General features: G+C 36.5%; 1 protein-coding gene across 1 annotated transcript in view; it reads right to left on the bottom strand.

The window, feature by feature from the left end:
- Window positions 1–16,692, bottom strand: part of MEIKIN (meiotic kinetochore factor) — a 136,381-nt gene that overhangs the window by 63,427 nt on the left and 56,262 nt on the right. The window contains exons 8-10 of the mRNA XM_065918164.1: window positions 13,617–13,669; window positions 4,870–4,931; window positions 1,018–1,098 (exon numbers count right to left, since the gene is read on the bottom strand). Of these exons, the coding sequence (XP_065774236.1) occupies window positions 1,018–1,098; window positions 4,870–4,931; window positions 13,617–13,669 (196 nt within the window). The remainder of the gene's footprint in view (window positions 1–1,017; window positions 1,099–4,869; window positions 4,932–13,616; window positions 13,670–16,692) is intronic.

Here is a 16,692-nt window from a genome sequence, read left to right as displayed (position 1 = left end):
GGATCTCCCTGCAGTCCAAGGGACTCAAGAGTCTTCTCCAACACCACAGTTCAAGAGAAATACAAATCGAAACCACAAGGAGGTACCATCTTACACCCGCTATTAAAAACACACACACACACACACACACACACACACAGAAAATAGTAAGTGTTGACAAAGATGTAGAGAAATTGGAACCCTTGTAAATTGTTGGTGGGAATGTAAAATAGTGCAGCTGACATGGAAAATAGTACGGTGGTTCCTCAAAAAGCTACAGTGAGAGTTACCAAAGGACCAGCAATTCCACTTCAAGTAATATACCAAATGAATTCAAAACAGGGCCACAAAGAGATATTTGTATACCCATGCCCATAGCAACATTATTTACAATAGCCAAAAGATGGAAGCAACCATATGTCCAACAACAGAAGAATGGATAAGCAAAATGTGGTACATTCATACAATGGGATATTATTCAGTCTTAAATAAGGATGTAAGTTCTGACATATTCTTCAACATGGATGAACTGCGAAGACATTATGCTGAGTGAAATAAGTCAGTCACAAAAAAGACAAATACCATATGGTTCATTTATATGAAATGCCTAGAACAGTCAAATTCAAAGACACAAAAAGTAGAATGGTGGTTACAAGGGACTGGAGGAGGAAGGAATGGGGAATTTACTATTCAATGGGTATGAAATTTCAGTTTTGCAAGATGAAAAATTTCTGAGTATGGATGATGGTTACAGCAATGTGAATGTACTTGAACTGTATATTTAAAAATGATTACAAGGGTAAATTTTATGTTATGTATTTTTGCCACAGTAAAAAATTTTTAAAAGAAGAAAAATATTTCTTTCATGTATAGTAGTATATAGAGTACTTCCAGTGAAAATACATTTATGCAACAGAAAATACAGACATTACTGAATATGTGCAATATTCTCCTAGTCTAGGAGAAATAGAAAAATAGGGAGAACAGAGAGCCAGAAAATAGATACTACAAGTGCTGAATGCTAATAATAACACTTACCACTAAACCAGGTGTTTGTGAAGATGGAGTACTTGTTAACAGGCCTCTGCTTTTCTTATCAGAAGTACTGGAATGTGTGTTCTATCAATATTTTGTGAAAAAGAGAATTGAACAGCATAAAGAAATAAATTAATACAGTAAACTCAAAATTTTATACTAGATCATAATGTGTCACAGTAATAACATTTTAATCTACTAATTCAACTTAAAATCACTAGACAGGTAACTAAAGAACTGTTTGACTTGAGCTAGGTTAAACAACTTCCAAAAAAACTCCAAATGGTACAAATAATAAACCTCTTTGAATAGGTGTAAGTATATGCTGAGAAGCCTGGAACCCAAACTCATAAAATTTGAACATCATAGGGAAGTTGAGTTAGGTTTCTTTTTTCTTTCATCTTTTCTTCCTTTCATTCTTCTGGCTTAGAAATCTCTTAAACTAGTTGTTCAAGACACAATTTGGAATATTTATTAGGAAACTTTTATCAAAAAGTTTATAGGTACTTTTACTTAGTACACTAAGTCTGTTAGCTCTCTAATTTATTAGCTATATAATCTTGCAATATGTTCATCTGAACAACAGGAATTGTCATGCAAATGTTATATATGAAACATGCTGCTCCAATGAAGGAGCACAGTTATCTGATAGCTCCCAGCTGCAACATCTTTAGAACCTGCTTCAGCTTTTAGGTTGAGGCCATTACTTTCTTTGGCAAGCCTCAGTCAACATCTGAACATAGCAGCCCAATGTAACATTCCTGTAATGGACAATCTATGCTGAGACCTCCCCACTGGGAGAGCTTTTTTCAGCTCTGCATTGAAGACTGAGGCTATTTCACCCCAATCTGCCTTCCTCCCTGCTTTCCTTTCCCCAGTATTACCCCTCCAATGTGCCACTTGAACTCTTAATTCTGCCGAATAATCTTTCCCAGTGGTCTCAAGCAAACCAACTGTCAACTGTTAGTCCATTTAAAACATACCTGCCTGTATATAGCTGTAAGTATATAGATTCTCAGCAATTTTTCCTAGTTTTGCTAAGAAATTATGTACATCTAAATCTTTCTAAGAAGTACATTTTCATTTTACAGTCCTTTCAAGAATCAGCTAATAAAAGGCCAGTGCTTACCAATGCAGGTTTGAGAGGCTGAGGCAGCAGAACTTTAGCAACTGATTCACCTGCACTGCTTTCTACAACAGACCTCTGGTGAGATGATGAAACCTTGATTTTTAGATGACGACAGCTTAAGGTTGTTTGAAAATTTGTGTCTCCAGATTCAGGATCTTTTTCAGGCTGAAACAAATTCAGAATCCTAAGACACATTTCACAGTGCTAAAAAAAGTATTTTTTTGTATCACTTCTCAGATGTCCTACTTTTACTGTTATATGGATGTGTGTTATAATTAAAATGGGATATGTATTTCTATCTATAATTCTCTCAACTTCAAAGTTTAAACTTAAAAACTTTTTCTCAAAAATAAGTAAAGCATTCTTCATTCCTACTATAGCATTTCTGATCTCAAGCATTCCTTTTCAGATTATTTCTTAGAATTCCCGTCTCTCTGCTTATGTAGCATGTTGTCTACTTTTTCCTGTAACTGCCTTAGCATATTAATTATAGTTATTTTATATTTCTGGTCTGATAATTCTAACACTACTGTAATATCTGACTCTGGTTCCAATGCTTATTCAGTCTCTTTAAACAGTAATTTCTGGCCTTTAATATGGCTTGTAATTTTTGCTAAAAGGTGGACATGTTGTACTGGATAATAACAACTGTGGTGAATAGTCTTTAATAATTCACTGATAAATTGTGGGGGAAGAAGGGAAGCCTTCTACAATTCTATGATTAAGTCAGTATTTTATTGAGCCTATGCCCCTGGACTGTGAACATCACCAGTTCTTCTTAGTTCGCCTCCCCTCAAATTGAGACAGGATGGCTAGAAAGGACCATCCTATAGTAGTTGGGTACTTCCATTCCCCGATATGGAAGGCTAGAGGGAGCTAGAATAGGGCAATTTTCTTTCTCTGCTTGGAAGGGCAGAGCTGGCTGGAATCAGGTATTTCCCTTCCCCAGGTAGGCTAGGCTCTGCTAAAATCCCGGCAAGTTAGGATCTTAAAGCCTGCTAAGAGCAGGCTCTGTTAAGAACAGAATATTCTGAGATATTTCAAAATGGTTTCTTTTCCCTTCCCACTACCAGAACTATGAGGGTATTCTTCACTGATATTCATTATGAGGATGTGGTAGAGTTTCTGCAGGTAAAACTCACAGAAGTGTGGAGGTTCCTCTGATGAATGGGTTCCTCTTGAGTTGTCTACAATGAGGCTTCAGAAATTCATCAATGACATTTTTAGTTTTCCCACCCCAGCACTGGTTCTCAGAGAGGTTTCTGTTCATGTGTTTCTGCTCTGGAAGGTCAATATTCTCTGTATCCACCTGTCTGTCTTTCCATGATCTGGTGTAGCAGTTTACCATGTGACCTTACTTTTTGACAGATCTATAAAGCGTTGCTCATTTTTTCAGTTTGTACAGGTTTCTACTTGCTAGGACAGAGCAATGATTTCTAAATTCCTTTCATGTTAGATCAGAAACTGGAAGTCCTCCAATTTTCCAAAATTCTTTATAACATGACCTGCAAGCAGCACTCGGCAAAACTGGCCCCTCTCCCTTTTAGGAGCAAAAGTCCTCCTCCCGTATCTTCTATGATACAATATGCTGTTTATTTTCCCCTCCTCTCTGTCCACTGTTTCTTTTCCATCTGACTGTAGAATTTTCCAAGAATTGATCCTGGATCCCTTTCTCTTCCTTACTCTCTAGATACTCTTTCCCAAGTGATTTCATCCAATACTATACGATCTAAAATATCTATAATATTGTACACTCCTCTTTTATTTTTCTGACCTGCAAACTTGCAGTCAGGGGTGCTTCCAACATTTTCATCTTCATGTGCCTTCAGACCTCCTACTTTTCCTATCACATTATATAGCACCTTTATCCATCAAAGCTGCTTAAGACACAAACCTAGAAGTCTTTCTTGACACTCACTACTCACTCTTTCTGCCTCTATATTCAATCCATGAACTCTACAGGCAAAATATCATGAATCCATGCATATTTTTCCATATCTCCTACAAAACATCCTAGTTAAAGCTACCACAATCTCCCACCAAAAATCTTTGTAACTTTGTATTTATGAATCTTCTTGCTAACATTCGTGCCCTCTCTCAATCTGCTCCCCAGTTATACAATGACAGTATGGTAGAGTGAAAAAAGTATAGGCTTCAGACCAAGGAAGACTTGCCATAAATTTCTCAAGCATATTGGGTAACACTTAACCTCATTTTTCTCAGCTATCAAATAGCTAAAAAATAAATGAAAGACTTACCTAACAGGAATGCTACAAAAACATATAATTAACAAAAACTGCTTGGAATGATGCTTACATTGAGTAGCCACTCAAATAGTAGCTACTTTTATATACAAAGTCAAGTCCGAATTCCTTCTCAAAGACCACTGGATTTCAGGCCTAATGTACTGATTTATAATTCCTTAGCATAGAACACTGTTTTGACTACAGAGCAAATGCATTATTGTCACTTTAAATTACTAACAGACATCCAATTGTCCAAAAAGAAAATGGAAAAATTGTACATTTTAATCCTCTTTCATTAAATTTATATAGAGTATATATACATGTAACAATAATGTAATCTGATAAACTCCAAAAATGTTTTCAATTATTGGCTTAAATAGCTTAAAAATAATTCGTAATAAAGTATTGTCTAAAAGAAAAAAGTATTTTCTATATTAACAAAACTTATGGTTTATAAGGTTATTCTGCTTCAATACTTACTTTTTCTTTCTTTTCCCCAGGGTAATTTTTCTCAGCAAGTAAAACTCCACAAGATGCATTATCTATAACAAGATATACTATAGTGTTAATTATTTAACACTATTTAACCTGTTGTTAGATCTAAAGTACAGAAAAGAGAACTCAAATTTGAAAAAAAAAAATGGATTTTAATGATTGATTTTGTAATAGTTTTAGAAGAAAAACTTAGTATATGTTGAACAACCTAACTTGAACAACTTGACAGGAGAAAGAATTCTTAAAAATATCTTTATCTCAAAATCTCCAGGTTTCATAGGAATAAATAAACTGTATATAAAAGATTTATCTTTCAATTAGTAGAAAAAGTTGAATGGAACTTGAATTCTTAATTATCCTTCCATTTCCATTCTCTTTCTACTATAACTTTTTTTACTAGCGTTTAAAACATACTCAAGCCTCTTTATTTTTAAACAATTTATTTTTTAATTGAAGGATAATCACTTTACAGAATTTTGTTGTTTTCTGTCAAACCTCAGCATGAATCAGCCATAGGTATACATATCTCCCCTCCCTTTTGAACCTCCCTCCCATCTCCCTCCCATCCTACCCTTCTAGGTTGATACATAATTCCCTGTTTGAGTTTCCTGAGACAAACAGTAAATTCCTGTTGGCTATCTATTTTACATATGGGAATGTAAGTTTCCATGTTACTCTGTCCATACACCTCACCCTCTCCTCCCCTCTCCCCATGTCCATAGATCTATTCTCTATGTCTGTCTGTCCACTGCTGCCCTGTAAATAAATTATTCAGTACCATTTTTCTAGATTCTGTATATATGGGCTAGAATACGATATTTCTCTTTCTCTTTCTGACTTACTTCACTTTGTATTAATTGGCTCTAGGTTCATCCACTTCATTAGAACAGACTCAAATGCATTCCTTTTTATGGCTGAGTAATATTCCATTGTGTATATGTACCACAACTTCTTTATCCATTTATCTGTCAATGGTTACTTCCTCGATGGTTACATCGAGGTTACTTCCATGTTCTAGCTATTGTAAACAGTGCTGCGATGAACAATGGGATTACATGCGTCTTTTTCAATTTTGGTTTCCTCAGGGTATATGCCTAGGAGTAGGATCGCTGGGTCATATGGTGGTTTTATTCCTAGATTTTTAAGGAATCTTCCTGCCATCATCCATAGTGGCTCTATCAATTTACATTCCCACCAACAGTGCAAGAGCATTCCCTTTTCTCCACACCCTCTCCAGCATTTATTGTTTGTAGACTTTTTGATGATGGCCATTCTGACCAGTGTGTGGTATCTCCTTATAGTTTTGATTTGCATTTCTCTAATAATGAGTGATATTGATCACCCTTTCATGTGTTTATCTTGGCCATCTGTAGGTCTTCTTTGGAGAAATGTCTGTTTAGGTCTTTTTCCCACTTTTTGACTGGGTTGTTTGTTTTTCTGGCATTGACTTGTATGAGCTGCTTGTATAGTTTGGAAATTAATCCTTTGTCAGTTGTTTCATTTGTTATTATTTTCTCCCATTCTGAGGCTTGTCTTTTCACCTTGCTTGTAGTTTCCTTTGCTGTGCAACAGCTTTTAAGTTTAATCAGGTCCCACTTGTTTACTTTTGTTTTTGTTTCCATTACTCTAGGAGGTGGGTCATAGAGGATCTTGCTTTGATTTGTGTCATCGAATGTTCTGCCTATGTTTTCCTCTAAGAGTTTTATGGTTTCTGGTGTTACATTTAGGTCTTTAATCCATTTCCAGTTTATCTTTGTGTATGGTGTTAGGAAGTGTTCTAATGTCATTCTTTTACATGTAGCTGTCCAGTTTTCCCAGCACCATTTGTTGAAGAGGTCTTTACCACATTGTCTTTGCCCCATTGTATTTTCTTGCCTCCTTTGTCCAAAAAAAAAAAAAAAAAAGGTACCCATAGATGCATGGGTTTATTTCTGGGCTTTCTGTCTTGCTCCATTGGTCTGTATTTCTGTCTTTGTGCCAGTGCCATGCTGTCTTGATGATGGTAGTGTTGTAGTGTAATCTGAATTCAGGAAGGCTGACTCCTCCAGTTCCATTCTTTCTCAAGACTCCTTTGGCTATTTGCGGTCTTTTGTGCTTCCATATGAATTGTGAAATTTTTTGTTCTAGTTCTGTGGGAAATGCCATTGGTAATTTGACAGGGATCTCGTTGAATCTGTATTTTGCATTTGGTAGTATAGTCATTTTCACAATATTGATTCTTCCTACTCAGGAACATGGAATATCTCTACATCTGTTTATGTCATCTTTGATTTCTTTCATCAGTGGCTTACAATTTTCTGTGTACAGTTCTTTTGTCTTCTTAGGCAAGTTTATTCCTAGATATTTTATTCTTTTTGTTGCAGTGGTGAATAGGATTCCTTAATTTTGCTTTCTGATTTTTCATTGTTAGTATATAGAAATGCAAGTGATTTCTGTGTGTTGATTTTGTATCCTGTGACTTTGCTGAGTTCACTGATTAGCTCTAGTAATTTTCTGATAGTATTTTCTGATAGTAATTTTCTGATAGTATCTAGTAGTTTTCTATGTACACTATGCGGTCATCTGCAAACAGTGAGAGGTTTACTTCTTTTCTGATCTGGATTCCTTTTATTTCTTTTTTTTCCTCTGATTGCTGTAGCTCAGACTTCCAGAACTATGTTTATTAACAGTGGTGAAAGTGGACACGCTTGTCTTGTTCCTGATGTTAGGGGGAATGCTTTCAGGTTTTCACCATTGAGAATAATGTTAACTTTATCTGTACCCCACACTTAACAGTTACATAGCTTCCTATGTAACTTCATAGGCTTCATGTAGCTTCATCTCCCTCTAAAGTCCACTGTCCACACTGTATACCCAAAATATTAATACAAATCTAACATCTGCTTAAAACCCTTCAAAGGTTTTTTATTACCCTCAAGTTAAACTTAAGCTCTTCAAACTGGCATACAAACTCTTGTTTTTCTAATCCTTGTATTACATATTATAGCCTCACTGCAGAGGCTAATATATTGCTAGATTAAATACAGGATGCCCATTTAAATTTCAGATGAATTACCAATTTTTTTTTTTACTGTAAATATTTTCCATGTAATAGTGCTGTCTATGCAATGTTTACGATACAATTCTATTAAAAATTATTTGCTGCTTATCTGAATTGAAATTTTGGGCATTGTGTATTTTTGTTTGCTAAATTTGGCAACCTTTGAGGCTAATTATCCCTCTCTTCTTCGTCTTCCAATGTAGAGAGAAGCTGTAGGTTTGATAGTTCTGTAAAAGATAAAATTAATACCAGGACTTGGTAACAAATTAGAGACAGGAATGACAAAGCAGAAGGTTTTGAGGATGGTCCCATGTTTCAGTTCGTCAAGCTACATTTGCTGAGTTGGAGGACACTGGACAAGGAAGACTGGGCTAAGCCTTGGTTGTGACAATTCATCGACAATTTCTGTTTAACCTCTTGGAAACTTCTGTTATAGCTGCTTCTAACTGTTGAAGTGTTCCATTCACATTCTTTTTACATGTCTATTTTTAAATTTTCTCTTCATAAATGACACATCTACTCTTATGACTTCAAAACCTCTATATCTGACTCTAAATGTTTATCTACAGCCACAGTCTCTGCCCTGAACTCTGGGCTCTTGTGTCACAAATTGTCTTCATGACATCCCCAACTGAAGGTTAATAAGCCTCTTGGTGTTTTGTTTTTTTCCCTTGATGTTTTAATATTTTACTAAGGTAATCCATATATACAATAGTGGGAACAACTCTTGTATTTACATGGATTTGTCCACATAGTTATCTCCTAGATCAAGACATAAAATATTTCCAACACCACAGAAGTTGCTTTCCATTCTTCATATTTTCTCTCCCAGTTAGTATCTCCCCAAGAAAAGAAATGCAAAAAAGCAAAATGGCTGTCTAAGGAGGCCTTACAAATAGCTGTGTAAAGAAGAGAACTGAAAAGCAAAGGAGAAAAAGAAAGATATACCCATTTGAATGCAGAGTTCCAAAGAATAGCACAGAGAGATGAGAAAGCCTTCCTCACTGATCAGTGCAAAGAAATAGAGGAAAACAATAGCATGGGAAAGACTAGAAATCTCTTCAAGAAAATTAGAGATACCAAGGGAACATTCCATGCAAAGATGGGCTCAATAAAGGACAGAAATGGTAGGGACCTAACAGAAGCAGAAGATATTAAGAAGAGTTGGCAAGAATACACAGAAGAACTGTACAAAAAAGATTTTCACGACCCAGATGATCACGATGGTGTGATCACTCACCTAGAGCCAGACATCCTAGAAAGTGAAGTCAAGTGGGCCTTAGGAAGCATCACTACGAAGAAACCTACTGGGTGATGGAATTCCAGTTGAGCTATTCCGAATCCTAAAAGATGATACTGTGATAGTGCGGCACTCAATATGCCAGCAAACTTGGAAAACTCAGCAGTGGCCACAAGACTGGAAAAGGTCAGTTTTCACTCCAATCCCTAAGAAAGGCAATGCCAGAGAATGCTCAAACTACTGCACAATTGCACTCATCTCACACACTAGTAAAGTAATGCTCAAAATTCTCCAAGCCAGGCTTCAACAATACATGAAGCATGAACTTCCAGATGTTCAAGCTCGTTTTAGAAAAGGAAGGGGAACCAGAGACCAAATTTCCAACATCTGCTGGGTCATCAAAAAAGCAAGAGAGTTCCAGAAAAACATCGATTTCAGCTCTATTGACTATGCCAAAGCCTTTGACTCTGTGGATCACTATAAACTGTGGAAACTTTTGAAAGAGATAGGAATACCGAACCACCTGACCTGCCTCTTGAGAAATCTGTATGCAGGTCTGGAAGCAACAGTTAGAACTGGACATGGAACAACAGACTGGTTCCAAACAGGAAAGGGAGTACGTCAAGGCTGTATATTGTCACCATGCTTATTTAACTTATATGCAGAGTACATCATGAGAAATGCTGGGCTGGATGAAGCACAAGCTGGAATCAAAATTACCAGGAGAAATATCAATAACCTCAGATATGCAGATGACACCACCCTTATGGCAGAAAGCGAAGAAGAACAAAAGAGCCTCTTGATGAAAGTGAAAGAAGAGAGTGAAAAAGTTGGCTTAAAGCTCAAAATTCAGAAAACTAAGATCATGGCATCCGGTCCCATCACTTCATGGCAAATAGATGGGGAAACAGTGGCTGACTTTATTTTTTTGGGCTCCAAAATCACTGCAGGTGGTGATTGCAGCCATGAAATTAAAAGACACTTACTCCTTGGAAGGAAAGTTATGACCAACCTAGACAGCATATTAAAAAACAGAGACATTACTTTTGTCAACCAACAAAGGTCCGTCTAGTCAAGGCTATGGTTTTTCCAGTAATCATGTATGAATGTGAGAGTTGGACTATAAAGAAAGCTGAGTGACAAAGAATTGATGCTTTTGCACTGTTGTGTTGGAGAAGACTCTTGAGAGTTCCCTTGGACTGAAAGGAGATCCAACCAGTCCATCCTAAAAGAGATCAGTCCTGAGTGTTCATTGGAAGGACTGATGTTGAAACCGAAACTCCGAAACTTTGTCCAGCTGATGTGAAGAGCTGACTCATTTGAAAAGACCCTGATGCTGGGAAAGATTGAAGGCAGGAGGAGAAGGGGATGACAGAGGAGGAGATGATTGGATGGCATCACCAACTCAATGGACATGAGTTTGAGTAAATTCCAGGTGTTGGTGGTGGACAGGGAGGCCCGGTGTGCTCCAGTCCATGGGGTCGCAAAGAGTCAGATACGACTGAGTGACTGAACTGAACTGATCTCCCTTTCTAAAGATTATCATTATTCTGACTTCTGTCTTTCAGAATAGTCTTGCCTGATCTCGAGCTTCATATATATTGAATATATTGAGTGTATGCATATTTGTGTATTTATTCTTTTGTGGAACATTACGTAGATGAGCTGACAGAACAAAGTTAATATGTGCAAATCAAAGTCTCTTAGTCACTCTCCTAACTTGCTCTGCCCTACAATGTCCCTATTGCAAGAAATTATACCAATATTCATCTAGTTGCTCAAACCGATAATTTAAGAGTCATTCTTGACTTTTCTCTCTTACCCATTAAGGAGCCTAATCAGAAAATCCTGGCCCATCTGCCTTTAAAATATATTTTAAATCAGACCACTGCTACCAACCACTTAAGTCTCAAATACTATTGTTTGACCATTTTATCTGAAAAAGTTTATCTGACAATGTTTTCTTGCTTCCACTCTTGCCCCCTTAGTCTATTCTCTGCATAGTAGCAACAGTAATAATTCTAAAATATGTACCTTATTATGTCCTTCCTCTACTCTAAATGTACTTATCAGAACATTTAGAAAAATATTCCTCCTCCTTGTGATGGCTTATAAGACTACATTATACTACTTGCTCTGTGACCACAATTCAACCATTAATTTTTTTTTAAATTAACACTTCATCAGAAATTTTTAAAAAATATTTTAAAATTAATTATTTTTATTTTTGGCTGCTCTGTGTCTTTGTTGCTGCGCATGGGCTTTCCTTACTTGCAGCAAGCAGGGACCACTCTTCTTGTCATGAGTGGGCTTTTCATTGCAGTGGCTTCTCTTGTTGAGGAGCATAGGCTCTAGGTTTCAGTACACAGCGGCCCACTAGTTGTGGCTTGCAGGTTCCAGAGCCTGGGCTCAGTAGTTGTAGCACATGGGCTTAGTTGCTCTGTGGCATGTGGAATCTTCTCAGGCCAGGGACTGAACCCATGTCCCCTGTACTGGCAGGTAGATGCTTATCCACTGAGCCACCAGGGATATCCTCAACTATTCACTTTTACTTCCTTATTTTGCTCCAGTCACACTAACCTCTTTTCTTCAAACATGTTAAACACATTCCCATCTCATGGCCTTTTCTCTTATTATTCCCTTTGCCTGGCACGCTCTGCCTTCAGATTTCTCACATAGCCCACTCTCTCACTTCATTCAAGCTCTGTGCAAATGTCACGTCCTCAGAAAGGCCTACCCTGATTAACTTGGCCAAAACAGCATCCCTAGCCACACTCTGTGTTTTTACCTTCCTTTTTGTACCACATTACTCTTATTTCTGACATTGTTATATGTACTTGTTTATCTGTTTATTATCTTTCTTTCTCTACTATAACATATACCATGTTAGGGCAAGGAATCTGTCATGCTCCCCAGCAACTAAAACAGTTTGTGTTACACCATGAGTGCTTAATAAATATTTGCTGAATGAGGGAAATTAATGAATGATGAGATAAGGTATCTCACATCATCCAAGGGGAGATGTCCACAGGCAGCTCCAGAGAAGAGAGTCATGAATGGAAAATTTGGATGTCCTGCCTTTTATAGGATACTTATACATATCAGTGGGTAGACTGAAAGGAGATTAAAATCTAGGAATCAGCCTTTAAGAACTCCCACATTTAACAACTAATAGCAGTAGATAAGATTGCAAAGAAGGTTGAGCAGAAGTCTGAGAAGTAATTTCTCGTTTGTTTCTAGTACTAGACTATTGGATCTTTGAGGTCAGAAATATAGTCATTTCTCAGTTTCCAAATATTTAGTTTAGAGCCTGAAAAACAACTGGAACAAACGGATTTGTTGAATTAAGGAATATGTGGAGAATACCGCTGGAGCAAAATGTGATTAATTTTAAAATTTAAGTCAATCAACCACATAATAATAATACAAAAGCGTACGTTAATTACAGAATGACTATTCAGCATTACTACCAGGCTTTATAGATATTTTCCACTGCAAACAGAAGCTTTTTATTTGCCAAGATGTAGATAAAATCATGATTGTTTTTGGTGCCCTTATCAACTTTCCCTTTCATAGCTTTCTTCTCTTGTTCACAAGCTCCTTAATCTTTCATCTGTAAAACAAATCTTTCTTCTAATGCTCATCCTCCAGGGTAGTAGGTGCTACTCTTTTCAAGGATGTGTGCTTTTACAAGTTTAGCTTTTATCACCAGATTCATTTCCCTTAGGATGGAAACCACCTTAATCATTTTTATACCCATACTTCCTAATACCTAGCATTTTATAAATGCTCATTAAGATAACTGCTTAAAATAAAGATAACACCAAAAATTCCTTTTTTTTCCCTAGCTCATGCAGACTTTTATATGCATCAGGAACAAAGCAAGTAATTCTTTAAATTTATCCCTAAACAAATGTTATAAAACTTATTGCAGGAAATAAAGAAAATAGAAATCTGAAATGAAGCAGATGTTAATAAGGTTGTAAATGTCTTGCTTAGTTTATTCTAATAATAAACTGCATAATAGAGGGCCAAAAAATGCAAGGCATTTTGTTGTTTCTTTTATTTTTCAATCATCACACATAACTTCAATGTATCTGTTAACTGATTACCTTCTTCTCCTATGATTGAAATTTACAAGGACAGGGGAACTACATCACTCCCTGTTCGTATATATAGTAATGCCTAGTATAGAATATATACTCAGTAGATGTTTATTAAATGAATTAATGATAGGTACTGTGGGGATAGTTAAGACCTAACCTCACACATCTTCATTTCTTAAATACAACCACACATTAAAAAGCACTCAGTTTCCTGGGCTACCAGTTTTCTTAACATATACCATACTGTGACAAAAATAAAGAAATAGAGGATTATAAAAATGATTAGTTACATCATTAATTACCTGATTCTGAATATGAACCTGATGCAAATTTCATTATTAATTACCTGCTTCTGCCTTTGGTTTTGGAGAAATACTTCGGTCTGCTAACATCGTCATGCTAGAATAAGAACAAATTAATGGAATTCTTTTACTCTTTCAGTAACTTCTGAGAATCTTTAAATAATACTTAAAATAAGAACATTTCTATGCAGTCGATTATCCTGTAGAAAAAATACAACTAGTTAGAAAAATGTTAATATATCTATATGAACTAATAGTTTTTTGAAAAGGCAATTATGTGCATCCATCAGTGTGAGACAACATGTACAGAGCAAAGCATAGCATTTATTTTTTTATTTTTAATTAATTTATTTATTTTAATTGGAGGCTAATTACTTTACAATATTGTAATTACTTTACAGTTGTTGTAATTACAATAATTACAATGATGTAATTCACCATACATCAACACAAATCAGCTACGGGTGTACACGTGTCCCCCATCATGAAACTCCGACCCACTCCCCTCCCCATCTCATCACTCTGGGTCATCTGAGTGCACTGGCCCTGAGCGCCCTGTCTCACGCATTGATCCTGGACTGGCGATCTATTTCACATATGGTAATATACATGTTTCAAAGCTGTTCTTCCTTTTTTTTTTTAAATGTCTTTATCACTTTTATTTATTTATTTATTTATTTTCGTTTTTGTCATACATTGACATGAATCAGCCATGGATTTACATGTATTCCCCATCCCAATCCCCCCTCCCACCTCTCTCTCCACCCAATTCCTCTGGGTCTTCCCAGTGCACCAGGCCCGAGCACTTGTCTCATGCATCCAGCCTGGGCTGGTGATCTGCTTCACCCTAGATAATATACATGTTTCGATGCTGCTCTCTCTAAACATCCCACCTTCGCCTTCTCCCACAGAGTCCAAAAGTCTGTTCTGTACATCTGTGTCTCTTTTTCTATTTTGCATATAGGGTTATCATTACCATCTTTCTAAATTCCATATATATGCGTTAGTATACTGTATTGGTCTTTATCTTTCTGGCTTACTTCACTCTGTATAATGGGCTCCAGTTTCATCTATCTCATTAGAACTGATTTAAATGAATTCTTTTTAATGGCTGAGTAATATTCCAGGGTGTATACGTACCATAGCTTCCTTATCCATTCGTCTGCTGATGGGCATCTAGGTTAAAGCTATTCTTTCAAATCATCCCACCCTTACCTTCTCCCACAGAGTCCAAAAGTCTGTTCTTTATCTCTGTGTCTCTTTTGCTGTCTCGCATATAGGGTCATCATTATCATCTTTCTAAATTCCATATATATGTGTTAATGCACAGTATTGGTATTTTTCTAACTTACTTCACTCTGTATAATAGGCTCCAGTTTCATCCACATCATTAGAACTGATTCAAATGCATTCTTTCTAATGACTGAGTAATATTCCATTCTTTATATGTACCACAGCTTTCTTATCCATTCATCTGCCAATGGACATCTAGGTTGCTTATATGGCCTAGCTATTGTAAACAGTGCTGTGATGAACATTGGGGTACACGTGTCTCTTTCAATTCTGGTTTCCTCAGTGTGTATGCCCAGCAGTGGGATTGCTTGGGTTGTATGGCAGTTCTATTTCCAGTTTTTTAAGGAATCTCTACACTGTTCTCTATAATGGCTGTACTAGTTTGCATTCCCACCAACAGTGTTAAGAGGGTTCCCTTTTCTCCACCCCCTCTCTAGCATTTAAAATCAGATAGATCTCAATTTAAAGCTCAGGTCTGCTACTTACACTTGAGTGGCCTTGGGAAAGTTACTTAACCTGTTTTGAGTCATGATTATCTTACTTATGCAAAAAGAATAGCAGTCTTGTCTTCTAGGATTCTTCTGGTAAGGAACTCAAGTAACATGAGAGATAATGCTTTAAAAAATTAATATTTTTTTTCTGTTTTATACTTTGATAAATGAGACTGCCCCCAATCAAATGTGTGAAAGAGGAATAGTTATTATTGAAGTAAGCCAGAAAGAAAAACACCAAGACAGTATACTAAGGCATATATATGGAATTTAGAAAGATGGTAACGATAACCCTGTATGTGAGACAGCAAAAGTGACACAGATGTAGAGAACAGTCTTTTGGACTCTGTGGGAGAGGGCAAGGGTGGGATGATATGGGAGAATGGCATTGAAACATGTAAATTATCATATGTGAAACAAACCGCCAGTCCAGGTTCGATGCATGATACAGGGTGCTCAGGGCTGGTGCACTGGGATGACCCAGAGAGATGGGATGGGGAGGGAGGTGTGAGGCAGGTTCAGGAAAGGGAACATATGTACACCCATGGTGGATTCATGTCAATATATGGCAAAACCAATACGATATTGTAAAGTTAAAAAATAAATTAAAAAACTGAAGAAAAAGAGAAATAAACTTCTGTTTATGAGTCAAAAAAAAAAAAAAAAGATCAAAGCTCAGCCTTTGATCACCAAAGTGGGATTTCTGAGTCCCCAGTGGACTTGAAAACTAACTGTGAAAAGATTATTTTTAAATTCCTATTACTGCTTTAGTGAAAAGTTGAACTCAGTCAGCAAAAAGAATTTTACTCCTTCCTATTTCCCCTTTAAATTCATCCTGTCAAAAAGACAAATTTAAAACTATAATTCAAAGACGCATATACCCCTATGGTCATAACAGCAGTATTCACAATAACCAAGACATGGAAACAACCTACATGTCCATCGACAGCTGAATGGATAGAGAAGACGTAGAGCATGTATACAATGGAATACACATATACATATGTATATAAAATACTACTCAATCACAAAACAGGGTAAAATAATGCCATTTGCAGCAACACGAACGCAACTAGAGATTATCATATAACTTATATATGGAATCTAAAATATGACACAAATGAACCTATCTATGAAATAGCAGAATCAGAGACATAGAGAACAGACTGGTGATTACCAAGAAGGAAGGAGTTACAGGAGGGATAGAGTGGGAGGTTGAGGTTAGCAGTTGTAAGCTTTTATATATTGAATGAATAAACAGCTGCATAGGGAACATACTGTATAGAATAGAGAACTATTAATATATTCAATATCCTATGATAAACCATAAAGGAAA

This window comes from Muntiacus reevesi, chromosome 1 (assembly GCF_963930625.1).
Source record: "Muntiacus reevesi chromosome 1, mMunRee1.1, whole genome shotgun sequence".
Classification (NCBI taxonomy): domain Eukaryota; kingdom Metazoa; phylum Chordata; class Mammalia; order Artiodactyla; family Cervidae; genus Muntiacus; species Muntiacus reevesi.
The sequence above is the reverse complement of the archived record's forward strand: the minus strand, read 5'-3'. Positions and strand labels throughout refer to the sequence as shown.